We start from the raw sequence: 12,566 nt of genomic DNA on the forward strand, positions 1-12,566 counted from the left end.
GCCATGCAAATAAAAGCTTATGCAAGAGGATGCACTTTCCCAACGTAGCCACAATAGCTCGTTTTTCAGCCAAAATAAGCTGTTTCTCTTAAGTTCTCTACAAGTGTTACTTGTTTACTTTTCTTACTCAAGAAAAAAGCTGCCTGTGTAGGTGATACTGCATGTCCAGGCTTCGTCCTCACTCATCTCCCTCCACGCTACATTACATCATAGAACTGAACTGGATAGATAGGGCCATACATCAGCTTAGACTCACCAGTACAAATACCAGAATGGTGCATCCTGAATACTCAGACACCACTGGCCCATGAGCTGCACCGAGACTCTCTGTTTTCAGCCTTTTATCTAGCATAATCATATTGTTATATTTAAAATATAACATATCTTAGAATCACTGAAAAATAATGTTATTTCAATATGATTTTCCTCTTAATTTGACACTCATCTTGTCATTATGTACCAGGTTAAAAGGAATACTATAGTATTCTACTATGGTACTGGGGCATCATTACTGTAAGTATGTGTACTTTTAAATAACTTGACATGACTATAAAACATGTAAGCTGCCTGCAGGATATCAACATGCAACATATCAACATCCTTACACAGCCTGTGGCTCCTTAAACTTGCCCATACGCTGGATATGATACATGAGGTCTCCTCCGTTAATGTACTCCATCACAAAGTACAACCGATCCTACACACACACACAAAAAAAGAAGAAAAAAATTAGTTATTGTCCAAGGTTACATAAAGATAAACACCTCACACTGTGAATCTGTGCAGATATAATATTCAGTGTCTAAAAGTCTACAGCCATATATCTTAGAGTTACAGTATAATTCAGACTGAATACATTCTTCTATTAAAGCCTGCTGTACAGATTATAGATCTATATTATAGGACACAAAGGTTTGATCATTAAATATAATTTTATTTAAGGACTCCGTCTACGCACAGAGTTGACGTCATACAGGAGGACTTTGTATTCAAAGGGTGGTCTCAGTTCAGTTTCAATTTTCTCTGCAGGAGCGCCGTTCAAATAAATGTAAGTAGGAAAAGCAAATATAGACGCAATGACAGACACACACAATAGGACACACAGATTGAGCACTAAGTAACGGCTCCCTTTGTAAATTTAACGGATATTTTTGGAAGTGTGATTAAAAACTTTGACGTCAGCAGGGGCTGAAGTTTCTACACACCACTGTCTGGAAGCAGGAGTGGAGCTGCGTGAGGAAGGGCGGTTTGTCTCTCAGGGCCAAGACTCTCTTCTCCACCATTGTGCATTCGACGTCGTCGTCCTGGATCACGACATCTTTCTTCAGAATCTTTATAGCGTACAGCTCCTCCGTCGACTTCATCTCAGCCAGCATCACCTGCAACGGGGGGAGACGCCAAGAGCCAAAGCCACCATAAGACAAAGATAAAAAACAAAATCAAGCAAATGAAAAAGCACAGGAGCATCTATTTTCTCTCACCTTGCCGAAGCTGCCCTTCCCGAGAAGAGCCAGGAAGTTGAAGTCATTGAGTCGAACCCGGTCCATATTCCCTGACGGGAAGCTGAACCGCCGGTGGTCTGATGGCGTGATCACTTTCTTACCGTGTCCCAGCTTTGCTTTCTGCAGAGACAGACGTGTGTTAGGATACAGACTGCATTCACTCACGTGCCAAATAGAGTCAAATTAGAGTTTGAGCGTGGATAAGGTTTGCACATTTTTGTTCTGTGCTTCAGATTTTGTTTTTGCTTGTAAATAACTGTAAGCATGATCCCAGCAAAGTTAAAGAAAAGAACTTAATCACCACCACCTTAATTTGTGACAGTCAAGAGGATGAAGGAAGTATACATGCCACCCGTTGCTGTTGTTTTCCAGTTTATGATAAGATATAAAAATCAGAAAACCATACTGTAACAACTCACAATGTAATACCAACAAAAACATGTCAAAATGTGATAAAAATATCTTTCGGAATGTTTGAAAATGCAACAAATTCTAATGAATTATGGTCAACGTGACAGTTCTTTACACGAAAGCATGCTGTAACATATTTACACCTCATTTAAGGTTACATTTTACAAATGGAGTTTTCGTGATTTGTTACATTTTCAAGCTCTCTGGAGATATTTTAAAATGTTTCGCATGCTGACAATCACATTAATGCATGGGAGTTGCTTCTGTAATTGTTAGTTATTACATTGTGATATCGTTACAAAGAGCAATGACAGACACATGCATCCATACAAAAAAAAAAAAGAAAAGAAAAACAGGTTTGCTGCATAATCACAAGAAAATATAAAGTCAAGCTTGTTTAATCCTTCCAGAGCCGACAGTAATCAGCATCTAATTTTTTTCTGGCACGCGTGGCAGTTTCTTTGTTATATTCAAACATCCTCGGTTATTCAGCGAGATCTCACTACTGGTGCATTTTGGGAAACTGTCTGGTGGACAGTCAGCGGGGGTTGCCAGTGTTGTGAGGATCCCTGTTGTTATAATCACTGCTCTGCTGAGCGTCTCTGAAGAAAAAAAAAGGGGCAATTAGGACCCTGCCAGCTCCCATCACGGGTCCAGCGGTTGTCTGTTTCTGTCAGATGGAGCACACAAAAAAAACAACAAAAAGAAAAACATACAACCAGTGTGAGCCACGAGAGCTGTTTCCAGGACAACCGTTTCTCTACTCTTTACTAAATGTGACGGTATACTTCACATAATATTTATCACATATTTATTGGACTCGGGTCACGTGGTTTTACGCGTACATCTGGTTAGGTCAGTGAGCAGCTGATTATTCTAAACATTAAGTAGGTATGTCAGTAAACAAGCAGGGCGGGATGAGTGATTTTCATTTTGACCCTGAGTGCCGCCTGATCCACTAATTCACTGCGGTTAATGAATTTCACCTGACAGTCCAAGTGTAATTGAGGTGGAGAGGAGACAACTGTGATGAAAATGAACTGACCAGATATTTGCAGGAGTGCGCAAAAGCGCGGGAGACAGGAAAAATCTAAATAAACAGCAGTCTACAGTCAGCGTGACCACACCCGAGGTTCCCTAGGGTGGTAACTCCACAGCTGAGGTCAGCTCACAGCAGCTCACAGTGCAGGCCAGAGTACAGGCCATATTTAATTTGGAGTTAAAATCTCCCTTTAATTCAATTTTAGGTGTTACAGGCCTAAAAAAAAAATGTGGAAACAAAAATATGAGATAAAAAATGATGCTTTTATTTTGAAATTGCACACAAAATTGTTTTATGTTGCTAGGTAGATCTGACATGCCGCATTGCTGCTGCTCTTTTTATTAAATAGTAACACATTTGAATAAGACGGTAAACACTAGGTCGTGCTGTTGATTGCAACTGAAGTTCAGCTTCCACCGCTTGCTCCACTGATACCCTTACCTTGGAAGGACACCTAGTGGTCATTCCTCAAACACAAAACTGCACCTATCTAACATGGACCAGCTGCCGGTATATAGCGTATAAAAGGAAACCGGCACGTCTCCAACACAAGCACTCACACAATATCGACACAAAGATGCTGTGGCCACACAAAAGTTAGGCAAACCGTTACAGAGCAGCCACTCACTGGTCTCTTAATAAATCTAGGACTGCCACTGTGTTGAGGGATCTGGCATGTGTGAGTGTTCATCAGTGCCTCATATTTTAACATTTAGACTCTTGACTAAAGAGACACTAATAATAAAACGAATTGGAAAGTCTGCCTTTGGGGTTTGTGCCAGTATCTTTCTCAAAAAGACTTAAGAAAACATCATGGATTGGACTTAAAGGTGTTAATCTTGTCTTACAGAGCCTCTCGGTAAACTTCTCTGTGCTCCATAAGTTTACAACAGAGGGACAGACGACAGACTGCTGTCTGCTGTTTGTGTATTAGAAGATATGAGGGACATAAGCTAAAGAGTGTACACGTGGCATCTTTATAATCATAATGAAACTGTTAAAGATACAGACTAAAAACACAAAAAGAATTTAAGTCATTCGCTTTCTTTGTTCTTTTATTTTTCATGTTGCTTAAATGTTTTTGAACCTCCTGCATGAAAGATGAAGATGTTGCAGTCAGTTTGGAGCACTTTCTGTAGTTCAGAGATTTTTTATTCTTCTGAGTCATTCTATATATAGCTAATGTCATGTTTTAGCAGTCTGAGCTACACAGATCAAGCAGATACTTACCAACATAGTGCTCTGTCTACTTTGCCTTGTGTCCTGTGTTAAAGTTTACAGAGAAACAGAAAACAACTGGAAACAGCAGGCTTTGCTGATTAAAACCGCCCAGTAGATCACTGGCACCAATCATTCCAGTATTAGAGATACTGGCGAGCTGTCTGCACAAAGCCCGTAAGTAATACAGAAGCATCTGCTGCAGCGCTACCAGACTTCAGAGCAGTTTCTTTCCTCAAGCTTCTGATGCTACCGAATCCATCCTCCCGAGGTCAAGATGAAAAATGCCTTCTGTTTTTAAAATTATTCATTCTTTCTTTTATTTATTGATTTATTTGTCTAGTGGCACGAAGGTTCTACATCTACAATTTTGATGTAAAACCCTGGCAGGAATTCATCTATCGTTTTGAATATATTTGTGCACAAAACAAGGATTGTGGATTTTGTCCTTGACACTGGAATAAAAAAGGGGGGATGCATTAATGGGTGGCGTCAGCGGGTGGAGGAATGTTTACTGCAAGCAGAACCCTTCTTTTGTTCCCCACTGTTTGTACCTGACTATTGCTTTAACACAGGCTTGAAAAATTGCGAGCCACTCCTCTGCAGCCATTTGCAAGTGCTGCAAATGTCAGACTTTGCTGATGTGACCTTCAATGCGAACACACCAGGAGTTGTGAAAACCTCAAAATGTGTCATTCATTCATCGTAATGTGTGGTTCGTTTTACTTTATGCTTGCATGTGATTATGAGCCTGAGACAAGAAGAGAGTATAAGAGTGCTCGAGAGGAGTTAGAGAAAGAAGACAATTTATTACAAAGGGTCTGTAACAGCAAGCAAATTGGGCTAATTCAACTGTATGCTGTTGAAAGCCATTGTTAGTAAATCAGATTGATTTGTGGAATCCCAGCAGAGATTCACAAACAATCCTAATTCGGTAAGTAAATTAAGTGCGAGGCAAGCTACAAGTGAGAGAAAAAAAATTAGATGAAGCAGGCAGGGGAGCTACCTTCAGATAGTGGATATTTAACTGGCAGTCCTAGAAGAAAGGAGGAAACTCAAAGGTTAGCCGGTGTGTGCGAGCGTGTGGACAGAGACAAGAGAAGACATTATTCTGATCACTTGTAATCCTAAAATCGTAATTGGCCCGGAAAACAGAGAGATTCCTGCTCTGTCACATCTGTCGCATCCCGCCTTAGTTTCCACGGCAACCACACAGTCGTGCATAGACGCGAGCCTTGGAGGAAAGTCGAGGTCAGCGTCGTACGGCGTGGAGAGAAAAAAAGCGAAAAAATTAAAAACAAAGCAGAGAGAGTCGGCGCTTTGAGGACTTGCTGTGAGTTTACACAGAGTATTAAAACCTCCACCTGCCCACGCGCAGGGCTGGACTTTAATAAAACGCCTCTCGCTCTCTGCCGTCTCGGTTTTCCCGTTTTTTTTTAAAAATCTCTTGCAGTTTTGCACCTGTTTTCATTGCACTGTTCAATATAGCAGCCACCTTAATAATATGGACATAAAGAGGTCGTGAGTTTTATTTAAGGCTGCATGCTGTAAGGTGTTAAAATAATGAACAAGCTGCAGTCGACGGCGAGGCCACTAGAGAGCCAACGTTAGCTGTAAAGCCTGCTTCCACTGACTTGATTAGAAGGACTGTGCTGGGGCTGCTGCATGCTTATTTCACTTGGCTCTAAACATGTCAATGCGAAACATTTTCAAAGCCTTTAGTCGTGTTTTTAAACGACTATGCATCGTTTCAGTTTTGAATTATAAAAGTGATGTGGAATCAAATATGTTTAAACATCTTAGTGAGCCTGGAAGCGCAACTGAGGGAGAAATCCAGACGAAAAACATGATTTTCAATTTAAAAAATAATCTAATTTTAGACATCAAGGACTCAGTGTATGAGGGCTTCTTGGGAGTTCTCATGTTTTACTCAAATGTTAACATAATAAAAAAACTAAAATTGTTTTTTTTTTCCAAACATCTTGAACGTTAATGTTTTAAATCTCTGCTGCTGCAAACAGCTTATGGTCAAATCCACTGAGGCCTGGGAAATGTAGCCTCAAAGCTTATCTTTCCAATTCAACAACAAAGCTACCCTCGAGTCAGAGTACAAACCCAGCGGTCCACATGGGATTGTGGCACTTCATGTGCACAAACTTACAGTTTAAACCTCTAAGTGAGCTTTTTTCAATACACACAACTGTTGTCATGCATATTTTATAAATTCTCCTACAGATTTTCTTCTAAAGTAAAACTACCTGTGCCTATGCAGCACTTATTGTATTTCTTGCCTTTTATTTGAAGCCGATTTTCATTTACGATTTTCATAGACTTGTTGAATAGCAGCTTCTGCAGCGAGCACCAGCGTGAGAAAGATAAATTATTATCTGCTGCTGTACTTCCCACATAGGGGTCTCTGGGATTTGCATCCTTCGTTGTCCGCTCTGTCTCCCGCTTCTGCGCGGTCTTATTTGTGCTGCTTGCACCTTCTTGTTTCAGCTCGCCAAGCTTTTAATGCACAGTATACACAATTGTAATTTAAAAAACAAGAGCGCTCATTTGGATGCCGGGAGAAAACGATCTCCCTCTCAGGCGCACAGGGTGAAAAGCACAAGTAGGAACGGGATGAGGTTACCATGGTGACAGGGACACACATTTTGTTAAAATGAGTGCGTACAAGTACAATAGACACGTATGACAAAGGAAATCTAGTTATGCCTTTATTAGAGTTAGAAATCGCACAGCTCCTCACCTCAAACTTCTGTCGGAGCTCAAGGTTGACATCATCCACCTCGGGAATGGGAACATTGTAGTACTCTCCCTCTTCCTGGTTCAGCAACTTGTACCTGACAGTAAAGAAAGCAGAGAGATGTTTGTCGAAATGTGCAAAAACTGAGTGCATTTATTATTCAGTTTTCAAAACACATCACAAGCTTTATTCGACAGAGTGCCTGTTTTTAGATGAAGCTGTTTGCAGACCTGTTCTGTGAGCAGTAAACACTTAGTCACGTGAAATACACAAGCCTTTCACAAGACTTTATGTCGTCCTGTGGAAAACTAAGTACGCCCTTACTGCTTAATTAAGTAGGTAAGCAGCAGCCAGGTGGTGCTAATCAAATGCACTTGATTAACTGATTATCAGTAAGTGTGAGGCGCCTCTATAAAAGCAGAATATTGGGAAGTTTACTGGTCCGAAACATGCATGTGAGTGTTAACACAATGCTATAATTGTCACGATCCTGGGTCTTTTGACCCTGCGTTTTGAGTTTTAGTTTATGGTTTACGTTTAAGCCCTTCAGGTTTTCTAGTTCATTTTTTATCATGCCATGCCATGTTATAGTTTGTTATTAGATTCCCCTTGTGTCTTCCACCCTTGTTAAGTCTCCCTTGGCCTTTATGTGTTTCATGTCTGTGTCTTACGTTGTCAAGTTCAGGTTGTCATGTCTGCGACTTATGTTTCCTGTTTTACTTTGAAGAGATCTTGTGTTCCTGTGTTCATCGTGTTTAGTTTTACTCTTTCCCTGCGAGTTCATTATGTTCATGTGGGTTGTGCTGTTTTGATCTTTATAGTTATTATTTCCCTAGGTTTCAGTTATGGTTATCATAGGCTTAGTTCTTGTAATATGACTTTCCATGTGTTCCATGTTGTGTCTACTGTGCCTTTCTGTACCATGTTTCAGGTTCCTATGTTCTGTCTCCCCAGTTGCTGTTAAGTTTACATGTTTAGAGTTCAGTCAGTGTGTTTCCTGTTTTACTTTGAAGGTCCGTGTCTCATGTCAGTGTTTCTAGTTTTGCTTCCCTTGTCTCGTCCAGCCCGATTACTCCCAGCTGTGCTCTCCTTCTGTGTCTCATTCCCTCGTTATCCCTCAGTGTATTTAAGCCCTGTGTTTCTCTTTGTCAGTGTTGTAATCTCCCTCATAGTTGTGTGATTTGCCATGTGGTTTCATGTATGAGTTATTTGTAGTTTTCTCAGTTTAGTTTTGTTCTTTGTTTCCTTTCCAAGCCTGCAATAAAGCAGTATTTTGAGTTAACTTTTGTCTCGGTGAGTTTTGTGTTTGGGTCCTTCTCTTCCCTGCACACAGCCGAAACATGACAATAATCTTCCCAGGAGTGGACAGCCGCTGCAAAAATCCATAAAGCACCATTTTAGACTCCACAAGCCTCAGTTACATCATGTTACATATCATAGTTTAGATTTGGAGTGGTGGAAGGGTTATGATTTGGGCTTGTGGGCAGCCACAGGATATGAACTCCACTGTATACCAAAGTATTCTAGAGGTAAATGTAAGGTAATCTGCCTGACAGCTAAAGCTTGGCCAATGGGAATTTGAGCCCCAGCACAACAGCAAATCTACAACAGCATGGCTTAAAAAGCAAATAATTAAGTGCTGCAATGACCTAGTCAAAGTCTAGACCTCAACCTGTGTGATGGGACCTTAAGAGTGTGTGCATAAATGTCCCCAAACCTCAGTGAATAGAAGCAACGTTAAGAGTGAAGAGTGGGAAGACGAGCGGGCCAAAATTCCTCCTTATTGATGTAAGAGAATGACAAAGTCACACAGAAAACAGTTACTACAACTTATTACTGCTAAAGGATGTATTTAGCTCTCACAGGACTGCAGAGTCCTCCTCTACTTCCAGTATAGACATCTTCCAGCCACTTGTCTAACGACCTGTAATAACCAGTAAAAAAAAATAGCAGCGCGCACACATGCATACAGTACGCCTAAAAATGTTTTGGTCCGGTGTCTCGGAAACTACTGCAGGCATTTCCCAGAGCTTATAACTGTGCTCACAGCAGCAGTCAATCAGACTTGGTTTAGGCTAAGTCGCTGCAGGTATGCTAACATGGTTTATGGAAGAGTCATTTTAACAGGTCTGTGAGTGTGTGTTTATCAGACTGAGACAAAGCAGCCAGACAAAGACGGAGAGGCGAGGAAATGAGTCTAGTAGGTGAAGTTTGTCAGCGTGAGTGGACTTGGCTGCAGATGGCATTTCCGTCTGTTTTACGCACACCCTGCGGCCGTTTTGTTGTGGTCAGTGTCATGTCGACTTTACAAGTTGGCAACCTGCGATGACAAATAAGCTCTATATTAAAAATAAAGCAGATGATCTACAATATGACGTTTAAAACTAGCTTCCATTGTTGTCTAAGTTTTTGTAAATATGACTTTCCAGTGTTACTGGCACTGACAGAATTTAAAGCTCGTGGTTGTTTATATAAACACAAAGAGACACACGTACGAACTGTATTTTGACTCTTATAAAACAGCGCGGACAAAAGCCAACTAAAAGTGTTCACATTGACCATCCTCCTATTCAGCTCTCTGAACGCCCACAATCATGCACAAACAATGAATGCATGAATGATGCCTGAAAATGAGGCTACTGGACAGTAGTCCTTCCATTCATGCAGTCCTCCAACAGTATAACAGCATGGTGCACATACATAACTGCAGAACTTCCCACAATTATCACAATTATAAGTGGCATCCTCTAACCTGGGATATCATTGGAAATTTGAAGTGTCATTGATAAATACAATTTATTCATTTGATGTTTGTAATTGTAAATTGGGCCCACACATAATTAGGAACACAATGAAGGTATGTAGTGTGTGTGTGTCTGTGTGTGTGTCACTGGGTTTATTTCCAGACTGTAAATGTATGTGATGTTCACACATGAAACAGTAACTTACACTAACTCTGTACTCGGTGATACATACGGTACTCAGTACAGCACAGTAATAGAAGATATCATTTATATTACTGATGCTCCATTATGTTTTTTACCACTTATCTTGGCTTTCTACCACAGATTATGATAACAGCAATTGCTATTATGTGAGGGGGAAAGAGAATAAGCTTAATATGAAGGAAGTTGGACTATTATAACTTCTGCCAAATCCTGGCATCATCCTGGATTTTAAAAGTCGCGTAGCACTCCACAAGTTTCATATAATTAGTTCACTATTAGTTTAAAGAGTGAATTACTGAACTGATTGATGTAAATTCTACTTTTTTTACTGACTGATAGAACAACCATCAAATAAAGCTTCTTTAGCCACATTTCTAATTGTTGAAATGCATGAGTGAGTGTACGAGAGTCAGAAACATAACGGACCATCCAACTGTAGGAGCTTTGATGAGCTCAGACACTCCAAACGACATGGACCCCATGAAGTCATTCCGAGTGGTTCGGTCCCAGTCCCACACCTCGATGGACAGACGACGGTCCTTGTCCGATGCTTTCAGCTTACTGAGCACATATACACAAAGCAGGAGGGAAAGTAACACAGTGATGTCATGCTTAATATTCGCCTGATTTAATGAAAGTATGATAAAAATGTCATTTAAACAAACACACACATACAAACTTTGTCACTTACAAGGTGAAGGACTCATTCCAGCACGGGTTGAGAGAGGAACGGATGGTCCTGGTCTTCTGTTTGGTTTCATTCTTTGGATCCGGGATGAGCTTGAGTTTAACATATGGGTCTGATAAACCATTTGGATCCATTGGAATCAGGTTCCTGGCTTCTCCGACTAGAAGAAATACGACACAAAGAAAATATGGTAAGACTTTATGATACAACCCATGACTTAGGCTGTAATTCCCCTGTAATTAAATTGAATTAAATGCATTTTATTTTGAAATTACAAAGTAATTATATTAAAGAAGCACACTAGAATAAGGAGGTAACAAGTCAGGTTTTTACAGGAAACAAAGAAATAATTATGCTATAAGTAAATCTAAGAAGTGTGTTATTTAGGTGCTGTATGATTTCCTGGTAATTCAGTGGAAAAACTAAAAGTTTTCCTCATCTTAGATCATAAGTACGCTCTACTTTTTGGGGAGTGGGACATACTACGGAGTGGCTTACCCCTGTCTGACTTCTGGGTATTTTACAGGAGAGAAGACACATCATACATATAAGTAGTAAGTAATTATATAAAACAGGACAAATTAATAATACAAAGTCAAACAGAACATTAAATCCACTCCGTAATACAGCACACGCCCAGGAAAGTACAGTGTACATATGACGGGGAATATTGTTTAGAAATATTACCTGTAATTATGCAGTATTTAAAATTATTAAAGTATTACTTTAAATTTTCTTACAGCATAATTATTATTTTGTTTCCTGTAAAAAGCTGACTTGTTACTGCCATACTATGCCTTTATTTTTGTAGGGAGTTAGAGCATAATTTCAAAATAAATCCATTAAAATTTCATTTAATTACAGGGGAATTATGTCATTATTCACAGGCCATATTATAAAGAGTTACCAAAAATATAAGCGTAAGAGTATTTGCCACCCACCTCCCAGCTAAACGCAAAGACTGTGACTTCACACTGACTCAGGGGTTAAAAGGCGCACAGATGGGAGAACGTAGATGAAGTGTTGATGAGAGGGATGGATAGAAAGAAAGAGGGGTGAGTCACTGCAAGTCACTCTATGGCTGAACAGCCAACAAGAATGATCTGACCTTCACTCAGAAACAAATTATTTGTTTGTACTCTACTGTATACATGGGATTCTTCTTTAGATAGACAGGCAGATGGCTGATCAAATCAGGCACCACATATGTTTATAACAGGTGCTGCAAGGCAAAGCATACTGTCAAAATTCACTTAAGTATAAGTGTGAAAAAACACCAACAGAAGTGTAATGTTGGTGGGTGTTAGGGCGCACGTACACGTAAATCAAAGAAAGAAAGAAGAAGTGTAATGCTCGCCCAAAAGCCACATTTTCTGTTGCAAAATGAGCAAAAGTGAAAGCAAAAGAGGTGAAAACACGTCTTTTACAGTCTCGCAGGAAACATGTGTGAGCGGATATTGTGAAGGACACATGAAAAATGATCACATAAAAACAAGTGATAACAGCAACAGGAGCAGGGGGATGAGGTGGCATGAGCGGGCCACCATCACCATGGCGACAGCATCTAGTGTTAAATGGCCACTCCCTCATATATGATGTAATGTATAACAGGGATCAAACAGAAGCAAGAAAGGAAGGAAGGACAAAGTCTACTTTAAACAACAGGCCACTAAATGTAAATCTGAGATTTTGAAATGACAAAACTCTTAACAGATGGAAAGCAGAAACAGGATCCCACTGATCCTGTAAAATAACGTTTTTCAGCTCCACTCTCCCCACTCTGTATATTTAAATGCAATCAGACACACTGCAGGATAAAGCAGCTCTGGAAAAACAACAAAAGAACAACTTATTCGTTCTAGTTCCACCGGTGGATTTCACATTTGTGGATGTAAAAGCCATACAAACCCAGGCCGTGAAGCGCCCATGAAGCACCGCTTCTGTGCTGATGTTACCGCAAGAGGAGGTTTTGAACCTGGCAGTTACTGAGTCGGCAGAGTGTTGGTGC

The 12,566-nt window shown here is 40.2% G+C and overlaps 1 protein-coding gene across 2 annotated transcripts in view; it reads right to left on the reverse strand.

The window, feature by feature from the left end:
* The window catches only part of prkcab (protein kinase C, alpha, b), a 123,111-nt gene that overhangs the window by 13,136 nt on the left and 97,409 nt on the right, over positions 1 to 12,566 (reverse strand). The window contains exons 6-12 of one of the 2 annotated variants that reach the window (XM_005925396.3): positions 10,562 to 10,718; positions 10,297 to 10,431; positions 6,926 to 7,019; positions 5,180 to 5,209; positions 1,482 to 1,622; positions 1,206 to 1,379; positions 606 to 697 (exon numbers count right to left, since the gene is read on the reverse strand). In XM_005925396.3, the coding sequence (XP_005925458.1) occupies positions 606 to 697; positions 1,206 to 1,379; positions 1,482 to 1,622; positions 5,180 to 5,209; positions 6,926 to 7,019; positions 10,297 to 10,431; positions 10,562 to 10,718 (823 nt within the window). The remainder of the gene's footprint in view (positions 1 to 605; positions 698 to 1,205; positions 1,380 to 1,481; positions 1,623 to 5,179; positions 5,210 to 6,925; positions 7,020 to 10,296; positions 10,432 to 10,561; positions 10,719 to 12,566) is intronic. The other variant, XM_005925397.3, reaches the window with a different exon arrangement.

This window comes from Haplochromis burtoni, unplaced genomic scaffold (genome assembly GCF_018398535.1).
Source record: "Haplochromis burtoni strain Fernald_Lab_line unplaced genomic scaffold, NCSU_Asbu1 Contig_81, whole genome shotgun sequence".
Lineage (NCBI taxonomy): Eukaryota > Metazoa > Chordata > Actinopteri > Cichliformes > Cichlidae > Haplochromis > Haplochromis burtoni.